Source organism: Sinocyclocheilus rhinocerous, unplaced genomic scaffold, assembly GCF_001515625.1.
Source record: "Sinocyclocheilus rhinocerous isolate Xijiao unplaced genomic scaffold, SAMN03320098_v1.1 scaffold2468, whole genome shotgun sequence".
Lineage (NCBI taxonomy): Eukaryota > Metazoa > Chordata > Actinopteri > Cypriniformes > Cyprinidae > Sinocyclocheilus > Sinocyclocheilus rhinocerous.
Window position 1 is genome coordinate 343,028 of NW_015655382.1, and position 25,482 is coordinate 368,509.

A 25,482-nucleotide genomic window follows, 5' to 3' on the forward strand; every position below is an offset into this window, starting at 1 on the left:
ATATATATATATATATATATATATATATATATATATACTGTATATGAAATAAATTTTATTTATTTTATTTATTTATTTTTGTCACAGATCAAGACCTGTATTCTGCCACATCCTTAAACTTTCTGGGTTCAGAGCCGGTTATTCTCCGCACCTCTCCCATTTCACTGCGGACAGTGTTTAAGAGCTCTTGGCTCAATGGTATGTCAGATGTTACGACAAAACGTCATCTAGAAAACAAAGACTAATTACAGGTTTCATTATTAGTAAAATAATGAAATATTTAGCTTTAATAACAGAACATGTCATATCAATTATAGAATTTGATTAACATTTAAGTTAAAAAATTGTTTCGAACTTTTTAGTAAAAAACAATTGTCAAAAAAGGTAACTATTGTTCAAAATGATGCCATTAACATAAGAAATTTGTCTCAGAATCTGTTATTTTAGTATTATTTATATGATGTTGCAGTATTTATAATTATTTTGAATTATCTTTTTTGAATTTTTGAAGTTTGTATGCTTTCGTAATTTTTTTTATTAATTTTTTATTTTTATATATAGCTATTTCTATTTCAGCTTAAACTTATTTCAGTTAGTTGCCAAGGCTACATTTCCTCTTTTTTTGCAAATTTTTCATCTTTTATTTACTTTTATTTTCCTTACCAAAACAATTTAGTTTTAGTTACCATTACCAATAGTTTAGTCATATCAACACCTCAATATCAGCACTGCTTCGAACAAAGTGAAAATCAAATTTTTTCTACCCACTCAAGAGCCAAACTTCGTCTACATGGACACGGTCCCAGAAAGCGAGGACAGTCCTGAGGGTGACGATGACAAAGTCTACATGTTCTTCAGTGAGAACGCCGTGGAGTACGACTTTTACAACAAGCTTGTGGTGTCGCGTGTTGCCAGAGTCTGCAAGGTAATACTTCACCGATCCCTTTACCTTGGCATATTTAGCCCTGATCTAATAAAGACATTTCATTCCCTATTCTGCAGGGTGACATGGGTGGCCAAAGGACCCTCCAGAGGAAATGGACCTCTTTCTTGAAGGCTCGTCTGGACTGCTCTGTCCCTGAACCCAGCCTGCCCTACATCATACAGGACGTCTTTCATGTCCGCCACAAGAAATGGAGGAAAAGTGTCTTTTATGCTGTTTTCACCTCTCAGTCGTAAGTTTAGTTTTTTTTCCCGCACATTCTGTATCTGAATTTGCTCAATTGTTTAGTTATTTACTATTTCCTATAAAGTCTTCACCACATAGTTCACTGTGTAGAGTACAGGTGCAGTCACATTAAAGGTCCCATATTGTACACCTTTCTGGAGTTTTATTTGAGGTTTTGATGTCCTTAAGAATATATATTTGCGGTATAAGTACCAAAAACCATCTCAATATATTTTTACAGCTTCTTTCTCAGGAGCTCTGCTGAGAACATATGGGACCTTTAAGGAAATTTTGACGAAATTTCAAACCAAGCAGCTTTTTGTTGGTTAGTGCTGTGAGTCTGTATGACCAACTTGAACCCATTGTGAAATCTGCTTGGGAAATCTTTCACCTTTGCCTGATTCTTATTAAAATTACTGTATTTCGCCTGTGAAAATTCACAGAACAAATGTAAATGTGACCACACCTTAGAAATGACTGAAAATGAATGAATTTGGACCAGGGTTATTATAAAAACATTTTTATATAGTTTAACTCATGTAATTTGACTAAAACTGAAATAAAAATTAATAAAAACTATTTAGACATACTTAAACAATAATTAATAAAATGGCAAAATCACACATTAACAAAAATTTAAATGAAAATGCAAAATACAAAAAAAAACAATAAAAAATTATGTAAAAACAAATTAAAAATATATATTAAAAACTATAATAGTATTTCAATTATGCTTAAATAACACTGATTTGGACAGTTTTTTAAATTTACAATTTCAGTAAATTGTATGATTCTTACAAAAGGGGAAGAATCCATTTCAATTTTCTTCTGACCATTGACACTGCAACATATTTATAGAAAACAGTTTTTGATCAGATTTCACACCACATAGGCAATGTGAATTGTAACAACTGGACTTAATGAATTTTGTTAGTGTTGCAGATTGTGAAAAAATTGAATAAAATAAAGTACAAAACAAAACATCTCATCCGCACTTCAGTACACATCAGTATAACTCACTGTAAAATAGTTGCAGACTAAGTAAAGGATATGAGTCACATGTCATATAGATCTGTTTAATGGTAGGACTGATAATTAAAGGATAGTCTGGCTCTTTCCTCCAGTTTAGTCACAGATTTGATATTGTAATTTTAGCCTATAAAAGATGATGATCTGTTTGTGTATGCAGGAGCTCAACAGATCGGTCTTCGGCAGTATGTGCATACGATGTGACTGATATCAGCGAGATGTTCTCACGTGGCAAATTTAAGACAGAGGTGACTGTGGAAATGTCTGATGTGAAGTGGGTCACGTACAACGGAGAGCTTCCTGTCCCTCGACCAGGAGCTGTGAGTGGTCATTAGTGGTCTTACATAATCTTATAGGGGATGCATGCAATTTTTTTATTTGTTATTTGTTAAATTGTACTGTGGAGAACATCAAAAAATACTGACAGAATCCAAAAAACATGTTTTCATGGAATATTTTATTGTAATCTGATGGTACAAAATAAATAAATAAATATTTAAGCCTATATATATTAGGGCTGTCAGTTTAATGTGTTAACTTAATTAACTAGTTATGAAAAAATAACGTGATTAAAATGTTTTAACGCAGTTAACGCACTGGCCCCGCCCCCAGACCTGTACATCATCATACATTTCATACAGTTGACTGTAATATGATGCAGGGCAACAACTCCATAAATGCAGTTATGCTCTAAAATTCAAGATATTGGGACAAAAATGCCCCTGTATGAGAGCAATCGCACAAGTGCAAATATGATTTTATACAACAATTCAGTAAATAAGAAGATAGTATTGCGTTATATTTTAAAGGGGTCATATGATGCGATTTCAATTTTTCCTTTCTCTTTGGAGTGTTATATTGTTTTTGCTCAATTTTGCCAATAAAAATATTACCTATAAAGCAACAGCAAAATTGTTGTGCGTCTCCGAGCAACACAGAGTGTTTAGTTTCTGAATGAATCCGCGTTTTGAATTAATCGTGTGAACCAATGATTCAAAGGCCCATTCATAGAGAGAACTGTTTACTGAATTCCTGGAAGAATCAGCTGTTTGAAGGAATCAAATGAATGAATGTCTCATAAAGACATTTACTGCCACCTGCTGGCAGTTTTAGTTTCTTCTTTAGAGTGTCATTTCATTTATTTATTTAAGGAAGGAAAGAAGGAATAGTTCAAAAAAAATTTTTGTCATCATTTACTCCCCCTCATGTAATTTCAAACCTGAATGACTTACTTTCTTTTGCGCAACATAAAAAAAGGCATTTTGAAGACTGTTGGTAACAAAGCTGTTTTGGTTACCGGTGACTTTCATTGCATGAACAAAAAATACTGAGATGTTTCTCAAATTATCTCCTTTTATGTTTCATAATTTATGTTAGGCCCTTGTAGCCTTAATGTTTGTGTGTAATCAATTTTATGTTGAATCAAATAAAATATTTCTTTATAAAGCTGCTGTTTGCAATGTCTAATTGATACTTTCTCATTTAACACAATAATAGCTTTAAATAATCTTTTGTGGGTATTTTCACAGCCAAATTTAGTTTGCGCACCATGTAATTAATTAGATTAAACATTGTAATCAACTGACAGCCCTAATCTTATTTTGATCTGCCGATACTCATCTTCACAGTGTATCAACAATGCAGCGAGGAGCTCAGGAATAATGCGGTCGCTGGACCTCCCCGATAAAACCCTACAGTTCATCCGAGACCGCCCTCTCATGGATGACGCCGTCCGACCAATCACAGGCAAGCCCCTGCTGCTCAAGAGTGGCCCGCTGTTGACCCGCCTCGTCGTAGACCATGTAACTGCATCGGACGGACAGCCCTATCCTGTGATGTTTGTCGGGACAGGTGAGACTCCCATTCGCCTCTAGGGCAGAGCAGCTCTTTACTGTCGGTTAGAGGGTGTGTGTGTGTGTGTGTGTAAACAGTCCTTCACAGGAATGTTAATTGTACTTTGGACTGAGCTGTTTAAATTACAACCTATTGAATTTGTTGTTTTTACGTTAAATAATGTTGAAAAGCTGGATTTTGTAATGCAAGTCAATTGTTTTCTGTTTTCAATCAGAAAACGGTTATGTGCAGAAAGCAGTGAACTATGATGGAGAAATGCACATTATCAAAGAAGTAAAACTGTTTCAGAATGCTGAGCCAATTGAAGTCCTAAGACTTCACCAGAATCAGGTACGCAAAACTGGGACTGTGCCTAAACTGTGACTAAAACGTGCCAAATCAGTTGTGTGGATCACTCCGCTGTGGCGACCCCTGATAAAAAGGGAGCAAGCCGAAGGAAGAGTGAGGAAGAGAGAGTTATATTTAGACTCACAGACTCTCTGTTTGATTGGATTCTGATTCATTTGGGTATTATTCAGTAATAATGTCCATTTATTTACATATGAAAGGAATTTTCTCTAATGGGCACTGATTCAAATTTCATACTTTTGAACTATAAATTAAAAGAACTGGCTCGTATGAATCATATATTTCGGGAATTGGGCTACACTGATTGTGCTGTGTGTTTATGATTCACTAAAAAGAAGCGGTCAGTTGTTAATGACTTATTAAAACTACATGGTCACATGTGTTTTGTCATGTTTTGTTTTGAATAAAAGCTTAAACAAAATGACAAAGGATTAAGTAATGAGTCATTTTCATATAATAACTTGATTATTTTTGTAACAATTCTAAGTGCCAATTGTTAGAAAGACAAAGTGGAGGAATATTTTTTTGTTGCATGTTTATCAAGGAACAATGCATGAATCAGCACGAGATGTTTGTTTTGTCCAGTTGTATGCAGGCTCTGCATCTGGGGTTGTCCAGATGCCCGTCAGCAACTGCAGTCGTTATTCTTCCTGTCTGGACTGTGTGCTGGCCAGAGACCCTTACTGTGCCTGGGACGTCCCAGCCCAACGGTGCTCTAGAGTACCCACATCACCTGAGGACGGAAAAAGGTAAAGCACTCACACAAGTACAATCCCATATCAAGGAAAAATTGCCCAAAAATATTTGTTTATTGATTTAACCACTGTTTTGAATATCTAAAATCTACTGGACTATATATGTGTATAAATAACATATACTGACAGTTAACATCAAACCTTTTGCATTTCAGCAATCTGATACAAAGTCTAAAGGACGGGGACGCCACTCGATGCCCAACAATAGGTATTTATCATCTTTTTTTTTCTGATTCAATATTAAAGGAATAGTTCATTCAAAAATGAAGATTTGCTGAAAATGTACTCACCCTCCGGTCATCCAAGAGTTTGTTTCTTCATCAGAACAGATTTGGAGAAGTTTAGCATTACATCAGTTGTTCACCAGTGGATCCTCTGCAGTGAACGGGTGCCGTCAGAATGAGTCTAAACAGCTGATAAAAACATCACAATAATCCACAAAACTCCAGTCCATCAATTAATGTCTTATGAAGTGAAAAGTTGCATGTTTGTCAGAAACAAATCAATCATTAACACGTTTTTAACTTTACAACTGTTGCTTCTGGCCAAAATACGAGGCCGCAATCCATAATGACACTTCCTGCAGTGAAAAGGTCCATCTGTTGTCCTCTCATTTCAAAATCCACCCACATATTTGTTTAGAACCGTTTTTACTTGTAAACGGAGCTTGATCGGTGCAGATTTCTCTCCTGATTCAGCCTACACGACTTTTTTACTGTAGAAAGAAATACTATAGATGGGGGACTCATATTTTTTCTGCTTCACAAAACATTAATTGTGGTGTTGATTTACTTTTGGATTATTGTGATGTTTTTATCAGCTGTTTGGGCTGTCATTCTGACGGCACCCATTCACTGCAGAGGATCCATTGGTCAAAATTTCTCCAAATCTGTTCAAATGAAGAAAAAACTCAACTTGAATGGCTTCGCTTTTAAAATCAGGGTTATATTTAACATATTTTTTCTCTTCGTCAGCTCCCATGGAACCAAAGATCCGCAGCCTAGTGCTGGGAAACAACATAAGGTTGCTGTGTTATCCAGACTCTAACTTGGCCCAGGTCAATTGGAACTTTGCTGGAAAGCCACTTCCCTACTCAAACAGGAAGTATACTATTTATAACGATGGCATCCTTATCTACAACGCCTCTGCCACTGATGCTGGACGCTACACCTGCACGTCAGTCGAGCGGGCGAAAGGGAGAGACTACACCCAAACACTGGCCATTTATGACTTGCGTAAACAATCAGCAGTAGTTGTGACAGATAAGATCAAGACCACACTGGGAATCCTTCCTGAAAGCCACACGACATCATCAGGTTTGCATAAATCCGAAGAGCCTCCATGGTATTCAAAAACTGTGGGCAGTGAGAGTAAATGGATAGTAATGCAAGTGGCGTTGGCCGTGCTGTCAGTTATGATGGCATGTCTGCTGATCTGGAACCTGTACATGGGCCACATCTCTCCATTTATGTGCTGTGGGAGGCAACTAATCAAAAGCCCCAGGAATCTTCCAGAAAGGGAATACATGCACACAGGAAATGATGCTGTGGACAGTAAACAGCAAATGGTCAGGTTGTGTGTCACAACGAACAGTGCTCTAGAAGCCACTAGCTTCCACAGGAATACCACCAATGGGGATACGCCAACGGACGTTTGTGTTTTTAAGTACATTACAGACGAGTCGGAGATTTAAGATTTTGATTTTTTTTACATGATAATTTTGTATAATTTTTATACTTATTTATTTTTTATTAATACAAAAATAAAAATGTTTGCATAATTACTGTTTAAAATGCAATCTAAGTAAGTAGAATTAGAAGTAATTGAAATTCAAAGAAATGCATACATTTTTAACTTGAAAAGCAAAGTTTGTCAAGACAATGTTCAGTTAACATAGCTTTGTTAAAAAATGTAGGTACATTTGAAAAGACAATTGCTGCCCTATTAAGAAAAAAATTAAGGTAAACATCTTACCAATTAGTAGCTGCGTCCAAAATCACATACTGTTTGAGTAGCTATTAAATTTAATAGGGAAGTGCTTTGCAAAATTCACTCTCTCAGTACCGTGGCCTAGATCAGAATTTTTTTGGTGCTGTAACCCGGTGTTGTACTCAAGTACACATTTCTTAACAACTATGTCTGTTCTCTCTCTGGTTCACCTCAATTAAAGAGATCGTTCACCCAAAAATGAAAATTACCTCATGATTTTTCAAGCTCTATAATGGCAGTGAATGGGTGCAGAGATTTTGAAGCCCAAAAAAGTGCATCCATCCATCCATCCATCCATTCATCATAAAAAGTGCCCCACGCGGCTCTAGGGGGTTAACAAAGGCCTTCTAAAGTAAATCGATGCATTTGTGTAAGAAAATTATCCATATTTAAAACTTTATAAACTGTAATCTCTAGCTTCCGCTAACTGTCGTATGCGCGTTCAGGAGAGAGTGGTGTTCCAGTGGATGACGGAGGACGCAGGTGTAGCGTGAGCTCCGGTGAGAATATGCTAGTCTCGTGAGAACATAGTATTGTCTCCTCTTGGTTTATATCGAAATCCTCTGACATTTTTCTTTACAAATCCTCCTTTTTACTTCTAATTCGTGACTGGTGTTTTGTTTTGCTCTCTCTTGTGCGCTTCCACGTTCATCTACATCCTACGTCATCCTCTGGAACGTGAACGCACTTACAACAGGAAGCTAGAGATTATTATGGTTTATAAAGTTTTAAATATGGATATTTTTCTTACACAAACACATCGATTCACTTCAGAAGGCCTTTATTAACCTCCCAGAGCTGTGTGGAGCCATGTTTTTTTTGTTTTGATGGATGGATGGATGGATGGATGCACATTTTTGGGCTTCAAAATCTCGGCCACCATTCACTCCCATTATAAAGCTTGGAAGAGCCAGGACATTTTTTAATATAACTCCGATTGTATTCCTCTGAAAGAAGAAAATCATATACACCTAGGATGGCTTGAGGGTTAGTAAATCATGGGGCAATTTTCATTTTTGGGTGAACTATCCCTTTAATACTATGATTTTGGACATGCTACTAATTTCGCCTACTATATATATTAGGGAAGTATGCATATTTAGAAGCAGGGAGTGACAACAATAAAGTCAACTTCATTCTGAAAAGGAATGCTTTTATTGAAAAAAAAGTTAGTTAGAGAGCCATTCTGGTCACAGTTTAGATACAGGACTGTTAAATACTTTGCCTACATGAGGCCAGTCATGGAACATTTCAAAATCAGCCTCCTTTGGCTCGGTGGAGGGAGATCTTAAACGAAAAGTAATAAAGATCAAGTCACATGTTCACAATGAGTGCCTCCTGCCAACAGCATTTGTAATCCCAATGCTCCAATACGAAGCACAATGATTACTGTAATAAACCCAGGAATAATTGCAAAGTAATACATACTTAGAAGCCAGTATTAAAAATAGCACAGGATGTAGCCACATCGACCAATAGAGTTGTAGCACTTAAGGGAAACTCGAAAGCTATTGGTTCACACATGCTTAATTTGCATGAAGAATTAAGGCGGTCTTCATTTCGAAGACATGGAAAGCTTTAAACAGAAAAGAAAGCAGGCACAAGATGTGTTTGCAAGAAACATTCTCAGTCATAGATCTTAAAAAATAAGCAATGCTTTGTTGCAATATAAAAAAGGTGTCATATGCAAATCATACTATTTACAAAGACATGCATGTGAGGGAATAATTAACCAAAGTTTGACATGAATTGCAAAAGCACTGATGTGGAAATGTGAGAGCGCATTTCTCAAGGTAAACAGAAAAGCTGCCATGATTTAGAAAAAAAAAAGTTCCGACATGCTTTTTACTCTTTTAAAAATCACTTTCCCTGAAATGGTAATGTGATTGTACGTGATACAGTGATATGTATGCATTTGTATTCTACACAATTCAGTGATTTGACATGAAACTATTCTGATTTCTTTCTCAAACAATTCAATGCAATGCTAAGAAAAATCAAGGCTCAGATGAACTGAGATGAATTAATCAACGTAAAGTGTCCTTTTTTGCTATTTTTATACTAATGGTCTATCATTTTGCTGTCTGTTTGAGAGTAGTTTGTGTTGAGAGAGTTTTTAAAGGAGCAGTTTGCTTATTTGGCTTGGTTACTGGCGTTTTGTCAGAATTTGCACCCAGAAAAGTGGTTTGACACATTTTTCGATCGTCATTCACATTAAATTAGGTTTCTTTAAGGAGTGATTTAACATTAGATCTTTTTGCTATATTAAGAAAAACATTGTACAAAAGCAACGGAACTATTCACAAGTTCGTGATCTGGCCGAAGTGTTTTCTTGAGGCAAAAATATTGGGTAACGTCCCACTGCAAACTGCCCCTTTAAAGTTAAGACGATCAGAAGTGCTCTGGCTCCATCTGTAGTTCAGAAAAGGTATCACCAGGGCCCGCTCTCTGGGTAATTGGGCACTGCGGCTGGATACTGGGGCAGGCTGGGGCCGGTTTCAGAGATGGCGTTGAATCCGGCTTCTCTCACATGGGCGTTTTTCCACGCGCCCGTGCTCCATTCTTCCTGTGCCTGCTGAAAACTGCCTCCTCCACCGCGATACAGTCGATGAACCTTTTAGGGGACAAAACTGATGTCACTTTCATTTTTGGTTTAAGGGTTTACTCATTAAGGGTTGTGTGTGTGTATATATGCAAATCACACCTTGATAAGAATGAACACCATTAGAACTGTATCTATGGTAAAGAGCAGAGTACAGATGAGCATGAATATAGCCGAGACTACATTTGTGCCGAAAAACATCACTGTGGCAATCCAACCACTGCAAAAAAAGAGAAAAATATGGCGAGTTAACATCGATGGAAGTAACTGATATTCCCACTCAAAGAGTGAATTCATTGAATCAGTTAAGCTCAATCAACAAGATTATTATTATTACAAATAACTATCAAAAAGTAGTCAGTGAGATTTTTTAATGTTTCTGAAATGAATGTCTTTTTAATGTCTTTTTCGCTCACCAAGTCTGCATTTATTTGATCAAAAATACAGAAAAAACAAGAATATTGTGAAATATTATTACAATTTAAAATAACTGTTTTCTATTTGAATATGCTTTCAAATGAAATTTATTCTAGTGATGTAAAGCTGAATTTTCAGCATACTCCTTACTCGTATACATTCTAATATGCTGATTTACTGCTCAAGAAACATTTCTTATTATTATGAATGTTGATGTTTTTTCTGGAAATATTTTGATGAATAGAAAGTTCAAAAGAACAGATTTTTTTTCAAATAGAAATTTCTTTAAAAAAAAATCTTACTGACTTCTTCACTTCAAAAACTAAATGGTACAAGGGTGTGAAGGGTTGAAAGGCCAAAATGTGAAGCTCATATCTTTTTTTTTTTTTAAAGCACTTACTTCATCATGACACTGAAGTAAAAATATAGGATGTAATCTATCAAATTAGTTGCAAATTAACATGTATAATAATTAGGTTTTGTAGCTGTTCTATTCTGTGCATCTTTTGCCAGGTCCCATGTACTTCTATTTTAAGGGAGCTAAAATAATTTGTGGTAACTGACATTAAACCACAAATGATGTCAACTGAACTCAAACTGAGTTTCATACAAGGGGTGGCCAAGGCTACTTCAGGGGGTTTATAGACAATGAAAGAAAATAACCCTAACCTTACATCGAAGGAGCATGAATGAATCCAATGATTGCTGATTAGAGGTAGAAGTGATAAATCACATAACCATGAGCTCTTTAACATGGCAGATAGTGAAGTAACCCTTTCGGACCACACATTAGCTGAACATTCCTATACTTACGACACGAGGCTAAATTTGGAAAGATACTGTCTCTTTCTTATGTGATTAACTGTATTGGACAAAAGGTCTAAAGTTAACTTACACAGTGACTTAGCTTTCATTAAAGTTGTTTGGGAAACCTAAACCTGATGGTAACCCACTTTCTTCAAATAGGCTATGAACACTATGTGGCAAACCAGACATGTTCTGATTCAAGGCGACGGACCAAAATCTAGTCACCATACACTGTAAAAAAAATTCCGTAAAATTTACGGTAAAAAATACGGTAGCAACGTTTTAGGTTTTACGGAGACAAAAAGTTCATCTCAAAAATGAAAAAAAAAAAATGGGCGTTGATAAGTTTTACTGTAAAAACAGCACAAATTGAAAAAAATAAGGGCAATCTAATCTATCTTCTTCCAAACCTGTATAAATTTCTTTCTTCTGTTGAGCACAAAAGAAGATATTTTGAAGAATGTTGATAACCGAATGGTTGACGGTAGCCATTGACTTCCATAGTATTTTTTTTCATACTATGGAAGTCAATGGCTAACGGTAACTGTAAAGACAGAATTTTCATTTTTGACTGAACTATCCCTGTACGGAGTGTGACCCCCTTTAAACTTATTCTTGCAAACAACGTTAATATCCTCTTAACATTCAACATTAACGTAGATTAACAGCATGCCGTGCGCTGCATGTTAAAATAAATATTTCTTTCTCAAGAGGTGGAATGAAATTTCATCAAAAATATCTTAATTTGTGTTCTGAAGATGAACGAAGGTCTTACGGGTTTGGAACGACATGAGGGTGAGTAATTAATGACAGAATCTTCATTTTTGGGTGAACTAACCCTTCAAATACTGAATATCCTAATATTTAAATGTTACTCACCAAGCACCCCAACCAGATATTCCAAGACTCTGGATGAAGGCAAGAACACATTGCAGAAAGAAAATGAAGAAGAATGCCATGAAGTTGAAGGAACTATCAGCCCTAAAAAAGACAAACCCAGTTAAATCGAAGTGAAAACCTCAGCATCATTTGTCCTTTCCCAAAATGGACTCCTTACCGAAATGCTTTATAGAGTGGCCTGAACCAGCAGGTGTAGCTACATGGGCTGAAAACCAGCAGCCAGAGGAGCGCAAACCCAAAGTTGACTGCTCCACCCCCACCGGCCCACCAAGCTATGCAGGCTACCACATTGACACAAAGTGTGATACAGTACACTGAAAAACAGAACCGTCAGCCATTAGGTGCTTCAGTCAAACTTTGGAAAATCTGAAATCGAACTATTCACAGTAAAGGTTAGGCTACATTTCTTTACTCACACATCCAAAGATTGTAAACACGACGCACAAGCTGCTGGTAGGGTTGCGGGATTTCCTCAGCCACGTTCTGGTAAAAACATGGCTTTATGCGAAAAAACTTTGGCAGAGGGGGGAAGTTGTTTGCTCGATCTGTCAGGCAAAAATGGAAATGATTCATTTTAATCAAAGCAATAACAGGACTCCAAAAAGTATGGACTATTGTTTCCAACACAGAATAAAAAAATTAAAAAGGTAATCTCACAATTCAGAACTTTTTTTCCTTAGAACTGCGAGATATAAACATGGAATTGCGAGATATAAACTTGCAATTCTAAAAAGAAAAGTTGTGAGAAAACTCGCAATTGCAAGAAAAAGTCCCAATTACTTTTTTATTTTGTGGCAGAAACAGAAAAAAAGAACTGCGAGATGTAAATTCAGACTAAAAGGAAAAAAGTCAGAATTGCAAGATCTAAACTCAGAATTGGAATATATGCGTGTTTATTTATTTATTTATTAACTTTTTTAATTCCATGGCGTAAACAGTCTTCCGTTAAAAAGCAAATGAAAACAGTGACATTCAAAATTTTTATATGCCAACCAAACTTGACTTACCTGTCATTCTCAATTTTGAGAAAAATGTTTATGTTTCTTGTGCTAGTGAACTTTTCCCTCTCCGGACTGATGAATTGAAGTTTTCAGTGCTAAAAGAAATACAAATATCGTTAAAAACAGGCAAACATTCCTAAAAAAATTATAATCTGCCTTGAGATCACATCAGTTGTGCTCACATTTAGCAAAATGATACATAACTGTTGAACACTGCAAGCCACATAAGATCATAACAGTTGTCTTTATATAATATAAATGCTTATTTTGTATTAAATATGTGTTGTTGTTTATAACAATTCTATATTAACGATATTTCACAGTATTAGTGACATTTGAAAACACAGTACAGGCCAACAGCTAACCATGTCCAACACAACTGAAAAGCAATAGCCAAACTATACAATCAGAAATACTATTTAATGTGCTTAAGAGAAAAACGACCGCTTTAATAATACAACAAAAGCTCAGGTTTATATTCTGAATTATACGATACCTGGGCACCGCTAAATAGTTTGATGAGGATGCGACTGCAGTCCGCATTGAATCCTGGAAATCCCGTGGCGGACTAGCGTTCTGGTACATTATGGGAATTGTAGTTCTAAAGGGGCCTGTTTTGCACGTAGCGGACGGACGTTGTAACTGTTAAAGACTACAAGACCCACTACAAGATGATCAAAGGTGCGGTCTCGTTGCTTGTGACTAGATAATTTACCAGTTTCCCTGCCTTGTGGCAATGTATGAATATGACACCTTTCTGTTGTTTTTGGCAGAAGCTTGTGAACATTTTCGTGCTTTTGGATTTAAGTGTATCTTAAGGATCTTTCAAGGACTTTTGCGGAATTACTGACGTTTGTACGTTTGATATTAAAATATTAATCTTGAAATGTGTCAAGCTTCTCAAAACTCTCTTGAAAAAAAACACGGACTCCTTTTAAGTTTTATTTAGAAAAAAATACTTTTTTCTTTAAAAAAAAAAAAACTTTTCAATTCTTTAAAGTGCCTTTCGGTCAACAGAACCCCTCTAAACCAAATTCAAAGTCAAAGCAGTTACACGGAATAACTTTGTGACTCTTTTTTTTTTTAACCAATCCTATTCGAGGATCACACTCACTGTCCAATCACAGGCTTTGTCAGCACAAAAGGCACGTGTTGCGAGGCAGAGCCAAACGTGACAGCCAATAACGTGACTCTTCGTTGCTGTGACGCAAAACACCGCTGACCAATCGCAGCCTGCGATCCAGTCGCGCAACAGGCTCCCGCCAATTCTGAGCGGGGAACGCGAGGGAGGGAGTCTGACCGGGGAAGAGACGGGAACGACGGGACCGGGATTACACACGACAAAACCACAACCTACAACTCTAAAACTAACAGAAACCCAGCGAATTCGCCGTTGACACGTTAATGTTATACCTGGAAAAGACGTGGAGTCGATGACTAGCCTGAAGGAGCTGTGTACGGAGTCCAAAAAAGCGCTCCCCGTTTCCGTTTAACGTTTCCAGCGCGAGCGCGGATGGTGGTCGTGATGCTCGCGGCCGAAGAGCCTTTGGCCTCCACACCACGAAGAGGTCTGGTGTTTAATGGGAAATAAAACTGCTTTAATGCATGATTAAAATTGATATATAGGGAATAATACAGTAAATAAAGCCAATGAGCTCATATAGGTGGCTAACAACAGATAAGAGTGGAAAAACTCCCTATTTTACCGGATATTAATTCTGAAATGGTTTTAGTTTGGTTTAGTTTTTCTGAGAGACGATAAAAATGTAACCTCAATGGCTTTTCAAAACATCATTTGGGGTTGTCGAGGGTTTTGGGATCATAATTAGCTTGTTAGCAGGTGAGCTCAGATTTGTTATTGACAATCTTGTTTTCTGCTCACACAAAAAGTGACTTTCATTACGTGTAATGTTTATTTTTTTCTGTATTCGTGCGGGTTTATCGAAATAAGTCCCGTTTATGTTGTTTTGAGCTCAGTCTAGGTCTTTGTTCCTCAGACTTGTGCTAATGGATGAACTTAATGTCTCCGTAGTCACAGGTTCAGTAGCCAAACTCACAGTCGCCACAGGCCTACAAACCATCATTCGCTGAAAGGCGGGAGATCAAAACTAAACATTATACGTGTGCATTATTTTTGCATTAACGCCTGCATTATTTTTTTTGGGAGTTTGTGCGCGCTCTGCGTTTTTTATGTTGGGGCTTTTTGACATTTAAATAGTTTAAAGTTACTACTTAACCTCGAAAATCAAATCTTTGGGTTCGATGTGACTGTCAACTAATAGTTAGCATGCAGTGGTAGCAGTTACCTTCGTTTTGACGAGGCGTAGTTTGACAACGAGTATTGTTTTGCATTGACTATTGAGTTTAACGATGCATCAAAGTTAATCTCAGATTAATGCCATTTGATTTTTTTGTATTGCCTCTATTTGCCTGCATATGTATTTCTGAGAAAGGATTTGACCTGAACAAACTCTTTATATATTTCAGGCATGGATTGTGTGGGCAAAGCTAATGCCAGCAAGAAGCTTGTTCAAGGTAAACAACTTAAGTGTTAATATTTCTAGTCAATAATGTAAAACCATCCCCACCCAGAAACATGATATTGGTATATGTTTAGTCATACTTTGAGGACCCAGTTTATTACATAGTTTCTTTTTTGGGAGCTTATTTTATATTTAAAAAAATGTTTAATAAGGTGGGAAATGATTGTAGGTGGATGTAACTTAAGCAAACTTTTTCATGAGCCATCAATGACCATTACTGCTGATTATAAGAATAAAACACTAAACCATTTCCAAATATGTTTTACAAAGTTATTCTTGTAGTGTCACTGTCTTTGGGCTTTATTAGCTTTTAAAAACACTTAAAGACTGAAGGATTTTCAATTTATTTATTTTTAGAAAGTGTTTTCTTTTCTCATGTTGATATTACTGTACTGTTGGGTGATGGTGATTATAAAGGTAGATTACATGTTCCCAGTTTATCCGTAATGTAAGATAAGAATACATTATAAAAAATATGAAGTCTTAACCTCTGAGTAGTATTTTAAAAAATGCTTTAGTTCTATATATCTTAAATTCAAAAACCCAAATGTTTCTCTGATTGTAAGCAATCCATTCATTTGTTTCTGATTGGCTGGAAATACAGTACATGACCTTTGCCCAGATGTTTGCCCCAGTCTGGAGGAGTTGACAGTAGGGTTGTGACGGTGAGGAAATTTTCCCACCGGTTAATCAACGTGTGACAACACCGGTAATACCGGTATCACCGCGGGGGCGTTCCCTCTTTTCCTAGCTTTCCTTCGCTTTTAAATAGCTTGTAAAAGCGGCGGGCGCATTTTACTTTCCCTTTCAAATAGCGGCAATTCGGCATAAAGCAATTGCTCATTTTTAGTTTGTTTGATTTTTCCTTCTTTTGCTCGTTTTCCTTCGCTTTTAAATAGCTTAAAAGCGCCGTGCGCATTTTACTTTCACTTTCGAATTAGCGGCAGTTCGGTGTCAATTGCGTGAATGCAACAACAAAATACAACATCAAACTCACTTTAGCCTATATATAAAACATAGAACTTTTATTAACAAAACAAATACAAATACACCATTCTATAGGGCAGGCTATGCCTAATATAAAATAACAAATAACTTACATAAAGTTTAAATAGGTATACAAAACTGGAAATAGGCTAAGTAAACATGTATAATATATATAACCGAATAAATACTCGTAGTATCCTCATTACACCTTTGAGTGTTTAACCTGAGGTTCCTCCAGTAAGTTTCCTTAGATAAAAGCTTCTGCTGAAAGACAAATAACTCACTAATCCTTTTGCTTTCTTTGTCTCCTAGTGCTGAAAGTAGAACGTTTATTAGCAAAACGAGTAAGAAAGCTTGGAGGCACGGCATACACCTTGATGTCAAATAAAATAAATAAATGACGCAAAGTTTAAATAAAGTAAAAATCAGCAAATAATGTAGAACCAATTAAATAAGAAACGAATGTTTAAGAAAAACCTTCTAAAATCACATTAGATAAACGGCAAAATTCAACAGACTTTTCAAAAATCCAAAATATTGCCAAACAGGCACTTTTGCATCTCGTTTCGAAACTAAATCATCCGCGATCGTCTTGTCTGTCTCACCTCACTCTTCTTGTCAGTCAGCTCGACTCACTCTCCTCACTGGAGAAATTAAATCTGATCTGTGATGCGACTGTCGTTCGGCACGCTGCATTGAGCAGCCGCGTTCAGTTTTTAATTGTAGTGTCTGTTTTTTTAATGAACTAAATGATTTTTATTTCGATAAAAAATCAAAACGACTGTGGGGGTTGGTGACGCGGTGGGCAAGTGACGCAACCGGTGTTGTGGCTTAACACCGGTATAACCGTTAGCACCGTCTATCGCGGCAAGCCTAGTTGACAGATTTCACAGAAAATCTTTTTTTTTTTTTGCGTCCGAAATGATACACTATGTGCACTCCAGTCTAGTGTATGAGTTTTATAAGGTAATTTTGTCATCCATCAAGTCTAATAGCTCCTCTCCTTCAGCTATGTAATTGAACATGCAGCCACTGAGTGTATAACGTTTTTTTAAATTTGAACCTATAATTAGGCTAAATAGATACTTTATTCACGTATTTAAAGTGCACTTTTACTTTCAGTGTGAACCTATTAATTGCACTATACTAAAAAAATGGCAGAGTATAGTGCGCAAGTATGCAAATTGGGATGCACTTTGAGATTCCATCCAGAAGGAATGTGTGATTAATAGGGATGTTCATTTCGGTTAATTTTCCTGACCGACAACCGCTGCTCGTTATCTGAATATTAACCGTTAACTGAGAAAATTAGACTAATAAATTAGTATTAAATAAAAATTAAATGGACAACCATCTGTGATGATACATAAAAAAATACAAACAAATATTTTATTTTAACGTGCAAACAGCAGCATACAGAGCAGCAGCAAAAACTGGATTCACACATTCTCAAATTATCACGCACCAGCATCGCTTCTGAGAACAGAGAAAATCAGAATAAAATAATATAAATAAAAAAAGAATAAAATAAATAGGCCTGCCCTACAATATGGTATATGTTTATATAATTGATATTATATATAAATATATTTAATATACAAATGTAACATATTTTTCTTAAATATATACATGCATGTGTATAGGCCTGCCCTACAATATATATTATAAATAATTATCTAATTAAGATGACAAAACTAAAACACGAACTGAATACTTCTACCTGTCTAGTTTATTTTTAAGTGACATGTCGACATGCTGTATGGATAGACTGGAGCGCTGCCTGCTAACTGTTAGATCTGCGGCAAAAACACCATCACAAAAATCCTGTCAATTTGCGGTTCGGGACTTTTTATCGTGGTTTTGCAGTGTTGAGCAATGTTGATTTCATTAACGCAGTGGCCAATCAGAGGCGGTTAAGTTATAATACAGTGCGAACTCATTAAAACGAAAGTGTACTTTTTATTAACTTTGTGAGATCGCGATGAACTACAGGAAGATGAGTGATAGCTTTCCATTGATAGTAAGGGGAGCACCCATTGCCCACTTTCTAGGCTGTAATCCATTCAGAATTTGAATATACGTTCACTCTCTGATAACCCAGAATTGCCACTTGCCATTGTGTTGCGTATACTACATCAGTTAACTAAGTGAAGGTGAAGCAGGTGCTTGCTCAACGAAATATGTCTGTCGACATACGCCCGTGAGTAAACAAATAACTTGTGTAGCCTATAACGTTTTCAATTAATAGCAATTAATCGTTTGTAATTAATTAATCGTATATATATTTATATTTGTAGAAAAAAACCTTTTAAACCGTTTAACTGATAGCATTAATCTGTAAAAATTCTTACTGTCGGTTAACGATTAAACGGTCAATATGAGCATCCCTAGTGATTAGTCAAATTTTATTTTGACTTTTACTTCCAACAATTATGATAATTGAGGTAAAACGGCTACTTTGCCGCATTCCATTCCACGCAACTTTATTTTTCTTCGCTGCACTGTGCTTTTGTTCCTTTCCAAATGGAAAGATTTAGTTCACCCCAAAATTACAATTGTCAATTAATTACCCACCTTAATGTCATCCCAAGACTTTCGTTCTGCTTCAGAACACCAATTAAGATATTTTTGATGAAATCCAAGAACTTTTTGACCCTGCATAGATAGCAATTCAACTGACACATTCAAGGCCCAGAAAGGTAGTAAAGACATCGGTAAAATAGCCCATGTGACATCAGTGGTTCAACTTTAATTTTATGAAGCTACGAGAATTATACGCTACTATTTGTGTGCAAAGAAAACAAAAATAACGACTTTTTTCAACAATTCTTCTCTTCCGTGTCAGTCTTCGACACGCGTTCATGAGAGTACCACTATTCATGCGTGTGATGCTCCTGAAGCAGGAGCCTGGTGTTCTGTGCCTTGTTTAGCAGAGTAATTTTCATTTTAGGGTGAACTAAAACTTTAATGTTCAAATCAGTTAAATGCAGTCTATTATTGCTAAACTGCGAGACATGCTTGATACACAGATCCCCAGATGTTCAGTGTATAAAGCCCAGCAAATGTATGAGGTCTAGCGTTTTATAATCTTTTCAGATTAACTAATAGTGTTGCCTCCCTACAGCACGTCTACCTTTCAAAAGGCTCAACCCAGAACCCAAGGAATGCAATGAGCCCAAAAGAACCAAAGGTCCGGTTGCCCCCAAGTCTTCTGAACCCAGTGCGTCAGATGGAGAAAATTATATGGAGCACTCCTCCACCCCACTGCATCATGGCCCAGCGCTGGTAAATGGCCGCGGACCACTTGATTGCTTTATGAGCAGCCAGAAGCGTTCCCCGGTCCCCTCTGGCCCTGAAGCCACAAACGACCTCGGTGAAGACTCAAATGATGCTGTCAAACAGCAGCCTGCACCTCCAGTTGCTGCCACCTGCCCCCTTAGCGAAGAAACAACAAAGAATGCAGACCATGCCACAAAATCTACAGAACCAACCATGCCACTGACAAATAAAGAGACGGAGAAGGACGAAGATGCCCTTCCACTGCTGGACATCACTCAGGATTCTGACACTGAGGAAGAGGAGCAGCAGGAGACTGAAGTCAGTCACGGGAATGAGTCTGTGCTGTCGACTGGCTCTACCAGCTCACTCTCAGTGGTAGAGAGCTCACCAGAGCCCAGCAAGAGCGCTCCCACCACCCCTGCCTCTGTGAGTAGACATGAATTAATGCTTTATCGTTTTATCTCTTCTTTTGCTTAAAAGTTCAACCTATTGATCAGTCTCTTGTCTTTCTGCAGACGTCACCGATTGATGCAGCTAGTAAAATGAAGAGAAGATCCCTTAAGGTAAAATCGCATATTTTATCCTATTTAGCAACCAGCATTTTTAGTGTAATGTTAATCAGTCTATGGGAGTCAGGTTTTTGTTACATGAGCCCAAAGCTGAAATTTTAGTAGCTGGTGTGGGTTTTCTCCTCGCAAAAAAGCCCCAAACCAAGTTTTATCACAATGGGAATGTTTGCACTTTAAGGATTCAAGAAGGATTGATTGTTTCCTTTTAAAGTCTTGTCACTGTGGAATTCTCTACTCCATTTGAATAGCTCTTATTGTCCCTCAGAGTGTCCAAGAGCAGGAAGAGAAGCGGCGACGAAACGAAGAGAAAGAGCGCCAGAAAGAGGAGGCCAAAGCTGCCAAGGAGAGGAAGAAAGAGGAGGCCCGCAAACTAAAGGAAGAGAAGGAGAGGGAGAAGAAGGAAAAGAAGGAGAAAGATGAAAAAGAGCGGCGGGAGAAAAAGGAGAGGGAGGAGAAAGAAAAGGCAGAGAAACTAAGAGCTAAAGAAGAGCAGCGGCAAATGAAAATTGAGTGAGTGTCAGTAGTTGTACTGGTGTTTTTCTTCATTTCACAAAGGATATGAGTTTTAAAATCTGGTGTAAATCCTATTTAGAGCCAAACTGGAAGAGAAAAGGAAGAAAGAGGAGGAAAAACGGTTGAAGGAAGAGAAAGAAGTGAGTGCTTTTATCAGCCTTTTTCCAGAGAGCTTCAAATCTGTTTTGCAAACTGTTCAGGTCCTCATTGCGTTTGTGCATCTGTTTAGCGAATCAAAGCTGAGAAGGCTGAGATTACACGGTTTCTACAGAAGCCCAAGACCCAGTTGGCACCAAAGGTAAGAGTCACATTATTCAGTGTGGAATAGAGACCAGGTGGCTGTTTCATAAAACAAGTTTACCAAATAAGCCAGGTTTATTTAAGTTAGTCTGACTTATTGTCAGTTGATTTGGTTTAAAATAAGTCAGAATAACTGAAATAAGCCTGGCTTGTTTGGTAAACTTGTTTTATGAAACGGCCCCCTGGTGTGTCAAACTTTCCTTATAAATAATTTACCAATGACATATGATGACATCATTTGAGAAGGAGGCCTTGTTGGACAAACAGATAAGATAAAGATACAAATCTAAATGCTAGAAATCTTTCCCAATGTAATGGCTGTCATGCTTTAAACTGCTTTCTTCTCCAAACATGTTTTGTGACTATTGTTCTGTGTTTCAGACTCTGGCGTCTGCCTGTGGGAAGTTTGCTCCTTTTGAGATTAAGGCGAACATGTCTCTAGCTCCACTGACTCGAGTACAATGTGAAGATGCTGTTCTAGAGGAACTGGACCGTTATCTTGCCCAACCTGACAGCTCTCTAAATGGACTGAAAGACTGGACTAGGCACAAACCTCGCAGTTCAGGTCCAACCAGGCCCAGTCACAGTGCAGTAAGGTAAAGCCACATTGAACCTGTTGCTGAGATATTGTGCGGAACACCAGCTGCAGTTTATATGAAAGTGAAAGGTTTATTCTTTGTACGTTTTGTTTGTTCTCTGTTATTAGAGATTGTGTGGTCATAACTGACAGCCAAAAGGCAGATGACGTCCCAGACCGTCACCGTTATGGCCGCATGAAACTCCTGCACTTCCATGACAACTATCGTCCAGCTTACTGGGGGACCTGGTGCAAAAAGAGCACTCACATCTCTCCACGCTGCCCACTTAGACAGGACAAGGTAAAAACAGAGCCACCTTAAACTTTACTGTTGTTGTGGCAACAGTATTGTGCTTGTGATTACTGTCTAAATTAGGGATGTGCGGGTCTAGTCGACTAAACGGTACAGCTCCTACTAGTCGACACTGAAAACAATAGTCGATTACATGACAGAAAAAAGAAAAGAAAAAAGAAAAACATGATTTTATCATTCAAATTACCATCATTTTAACATTGCATTTAAAACATTTTAAACAAGTTAAAATAAAACGTTTGAAAAATAATTATTTTTAAAAGTTTATCTGGGCGGAAACAACATTTTTACCTCAGACCTCACATGCGTTTTCTTTGTGTCAGTTGTGGTGAGTTCAAAAATGACCATGCGAAAGACGAGCAAGGTGTGGGATTATTTTGAATTAGAAGGAAACGGAAAAATTGTGTAAACTTTTGTTTAAACGACAGTCAAATTAGTCGTCGCGCACATCCCTAGTCTAAATACACTTGTGTTGTTCCTGTGTTTCTTGAAAGAGGTAGGGTAAACGTACCTATTAAGCTCACCAAAATCTACATTGAGACATTTTTAGTGCACAAGATATTGGTTTCAGTGCAAAAAGTTGTTAAAATAAAATATATTAATCTCTCACACAAAAATATTACATTTTATTTTAAATGACAAAAGCATTTCAATTAAGATATAAATCATTAAATTCAAAAAGTCTGGATGTGCTTAATGGGTACATGTTTGTACCCTTTAAGCACACCCCTGTTCCCATTAAGCTCACATCAAGTTTTATTAAAAATTCTTGTTTATTTTAAGGATTTTTTTTTAAAGAAGAATTGTAAAAATATATTTTTGAAGGTACAAAGTCAATAACAAAAAAAAACAACAACACAAAAATCAAGCAACAAGACATTCAAGTCGATCAGTTATATATTCATAATGAAATGTCATTTAAGCACATTGCAACATCTAGACTAGTCCATGTTCAGCTAAGTAACACATTCAAAAATCAGATAAAACCAATAAAAAAACCAATAAAACATTTCATTCATGGGTAGGAACACAGAAACTAGCCTCATTATGAAGCCTCTTATTAAATGGATGTCAACTTATTAGGGATGTAACGATTCACTCAACTCACGATTTTGATTTCACGATTCGATTCACGATTTTATTTTATTTTTTACAAAATGAGATTTAAGACAAATTATAAATTAAATGTGCATGTCCTTTTATTATTGCTTGGACAAAATGCTGCACATTTCTTTGTGAAATTGAAATATAACACTATAATAATATACTAATATAGCACTTGCATATTATTGCTTTTTTGTTGGTTTTGAGTGCTTCTATTGTCCTCATTTGTAAGTCGCTTTGGATAAAAGTGTCTGCTAAATGACAAAATTTAAATATAATGTAAATGTAAATAACAACTAAATTGAACTTTTAAAACAAGCCCCAAATCAAATAAACAAGTAACACAAAATAAATCTTTTCATATAAACAAACTAAGGCTTTGTCTGTGCTCTTTCCATTTAAAATGAGAGGCAACCACTGCGTTTTAATCATGATCCAAACAAAGATGCTGCATACATGCAACATAAGAAGAAGAAAGTCATATACACCTAGGATGCCTTGAGGGTGAGTAATTTATGGGCTAATTTTCATTTTTGGGTGAACTAACCCTTTAAACATCTAAAAAAACGCACATTTAGGGGGCTCCTCTTTTGGTGAAAGTTTTTAGACAGCTTTCAAAATGGCCGTCAGGCAGTGTGAACATACGGAGACCCATATCTCAGTGTGCACTGATCTGATTGACTTGAAATGACAGGAGGTATACAGTAACAAACACATCAATTGGTTAAGACATCAAGTAGGATAATAAATTATTTTTTCTTTTTATAATCTGATCTAAAAAATGGAAGTGTGCTTAATAGGTACGTGAGCTTAATAGGTACGTTTACCCTAATTTTTCAAAAGAAAAACAAGGAAAATGTAATTTCCTATAAGATAATCCATGGATACCGTCTGTGGCTGTATGTGGCTTTGTTTACTTAGGAAAAGTTTGGATGAGATCCGAACAGGACAATGGCTTGGCAGTTTTTCAGCATTCAGAGAAGCTCGTTGGTCACTGTCGAGGGCCCGAGAGTCCACTTAACTAACTGCTTCCTCTGATTTCAAACAATTCAGAAATACACCCAACAATGCCCCAACTCCCTCTGATTCTACAGCAACTCTGCATTTGAATTAGTGAGAGGACCTATTAAGATCATTTTGTATATTCATAATGAGTAACGTATGGTCTCCACCACGTAAAAATCACTAATTTCTAGCAAAAAAAGAAAAAAAACATGAAAAATTGAAATTAAAAATGTCATATACATTAAACTTTGCCAGAATGGAAAACAGGGTTGAAAATTTTGCAGCTATTGATAAACTTGTTTCTCATAAAATTATAGAAGTTATTCATAGTTTTAGAAGTTTTTTTTCACTGTACCTGATGAAATGCTCATGTTGTCGGCACACTAGTTTGTGTTTGTGTAAATAACAATTGACAATTTAAAAATGTGAGGTAAAATTATAACTGTCATAATTGAGGGGAAAAAAGTAATTATGGCAAAAAATGACCATGTCATGACTTGGTCAATTTTAGCTTTGTCATAATGTTTTTTTCCTCTCATTTATGCCTTTTTGTAATTTTTTGACAAGTCGTTGTTTTATCTCATAATTTCAACTTTATACAGGGTGTCCGCGGGGTCTTAAAAAGTATTAAAAGTTGATAAATCAATTTAGAGAAAATTAAGGCTCTTAAAAAGTATTAAGTCTTAAAGGGGTCTTATTATGCTCTTTTACAAAGTCTTGATTTTGTTTTGGGGGTGTACTAGAACATGCTCTCATGCTTGGTGGTTCGAAAAACGCATTCTTTTTCACATAATTTACATTATTAAAATACCTTTCTCCCCATCCTGGCACAAACTGCTCGATTAGTTCCGGCTTTGATGAAGGTCCGCCTTCCGAAAAACAAAATGTGTTGTGATTGGTTAGCTGTCCCAGTGCGTTGTGATTGGCGAACAGCTTAGACGGTGTTTCAGTACTGCCACGCCCCTTGCTCCGTCTTTCAACAAAAGCTTTTTGGCGAATCCGGCAGGCACTGTTATCCCTCATGTTGTGGAAGCTGTCCTCAGTAAAATGCACAGCACACAATAGCAAATTGGGGTTATAATGCTCAGGAACAGAGTTAAAAAATAAATAAAATAGTATATCAGTCTGGCGAGTAAACAAAAAAATGTACTAGATTATATTGCCACGGTGTGCGTAGAGGGTTGTTGTATGTAATTTCTGCGCATCAGGGCGCCGCTATCAATATGTGGGGTATTTAAATCCCGTTTGAATGAGCGCTTGCAGTCGTAGTTCACTTTCACTTTCGCGCGTGCACTGTGTAAAGGGGGCACATCTTACGATTAAAGATATTTGTCAATGAGCTCGGGATCTGTTGAGGAGCATATCCTCCAACATCTTGTCAGTTATCTCTCCTTACTTTTGACCCGTGATTAGTCAAATCTG

The 25,482-nt window shown here is 36.8% G+C and overlaps 3 protein-coding genes across 3 annotated transcripts in view; 2 read left to right on the forward strand and 1 right to left on the reverse strand.

Annotated features, from left to right (window-relative positions):
• Positions 1-6,847, forward strand: part of LOC107717973 (semaphorin-4E-like) — a 14,393-nt gene extending 7,546 nt beyond the window's left edge. The window contains exons 7-15 of the mRNA XM_016524886.1: positions 88-198; positions 774-925; positions 1,003-1,175; positions 2,358-2,517; positions 3,826-4,048; positions 4,266-4,381; positions 4,985-5,148; positions 5,310-5,362; positions 6,129-6,847. Coding sequence (XP_016380372.1) covers positions 88-198; positions 774-925; positions 1,003-1,175; positions 2,358-2,517; positions 3,826-4,048; positions 4,266-4,381; positions 4,985-5,148; positions 5,310-5,362; positions 6,129-6,847 — 1,871 coding nt within the window. The remainder of the gene's footprint in view (positions 1-87; positions 199-773; positions 926-1,002; positions 1,176-2,357; positions 2,518-3,825; positions 4,049-4,265; positions 4,382-4,984; positions 5,149-5,309; positions 5,363-6,128) is intronic.
• A 1,316-nt stretch (positions 6,848-8,163) lies between these two features.
• LOC107717975 (secretory carrier-associated membrane protein 4-like) lies at positions 8,164-13,440 on the reverse strand. Its single transcript, XM_016524887.1, has 7 exons — positions 13,367-13,440; positions 12,877-12,965; positions 12,286-12,414; positions 12,027-12,183; positions 11,849-11,950; positions 9,848-9,965; positions 8,164-9,757 (listed from the first exon to the last, which is right to left on the reverse strand). The coding sequence occupies exons 2-7, from the start codon at positions 12,881-12,883 to the stop codon at positions 9,575-9,577; spliced, it is 696 nt and encodes a 231-aa protein (XP_016380373.1). The 5' UTR covers positions 12,884-12,965; positions 13,367-13,440; the 3' UTR covers positions 8,164-9,574.
• Positions 13,441-14,075: 635 nt separating this feature from the next.
• The window catches only part of chaf1a (chromatin assembly factor 1, subunit A (p150)), a 20,306-nt gene continuing 8,899 nt past the window's right edge, over positions 14,076-25,482 (forward strand). The window contains exons 1-9 of the mRNA XM_016524888.1: positions 14,076-14,438; positions 15,358-15,405; positions 19,525-20,105; positions 20,195-20,242; positions 20,514-20,758; positions 20,841-20,901; positions 20,991-21,059; positions 21,443-21,657; positions 21,768-21,939. Coding sequence (XP_016380374.1) covers positions 14,384-14,438; positions 15,358-15,405; positions 19,525-20,105; positions 20,195-20,242; positions 20,514-20,758; positions 20,841-20,901; positions 20,991-21,059; positions 21,443-21,657; positions 21,768-21,939 — 1,494 coding nt within the window. The 5' untranslated portion in view covers positions 14,076-14,383. The remainder of the gene's footprint in view (positions 14,439-15,357; positions 15,406-19,524; positions 20,106-20,194; positions 20,243-20,513; positions 20,759-20,840; positions 20,902-20,990; positions 21,060-21,442; positions 21,658-21,767; positions 21,940-25,482) is intronic.

What these genes read in the sequence shown, in the direction of transcription:
- LOC107717975 (XM_016524887.1), bottom strand. An exon ending in TGTTTACAATCTTTGGATGT is followed by an intron (nt 12,184 to 12,285) that starts GTGAGTAAAGAA and finishes TCTGTTTTTCAG; the next exon opens with TGTACTGTATCACACTTTGT. An exon ending in TGGTGTTCATTCTTATCAAG is followed by an intron (nt 9,758 to 9,847) that starts GTGTGATTTGCA and finishes GTCCCCTAAAAG; the next exon opens with GTTCATCGACTGTATCGCGG.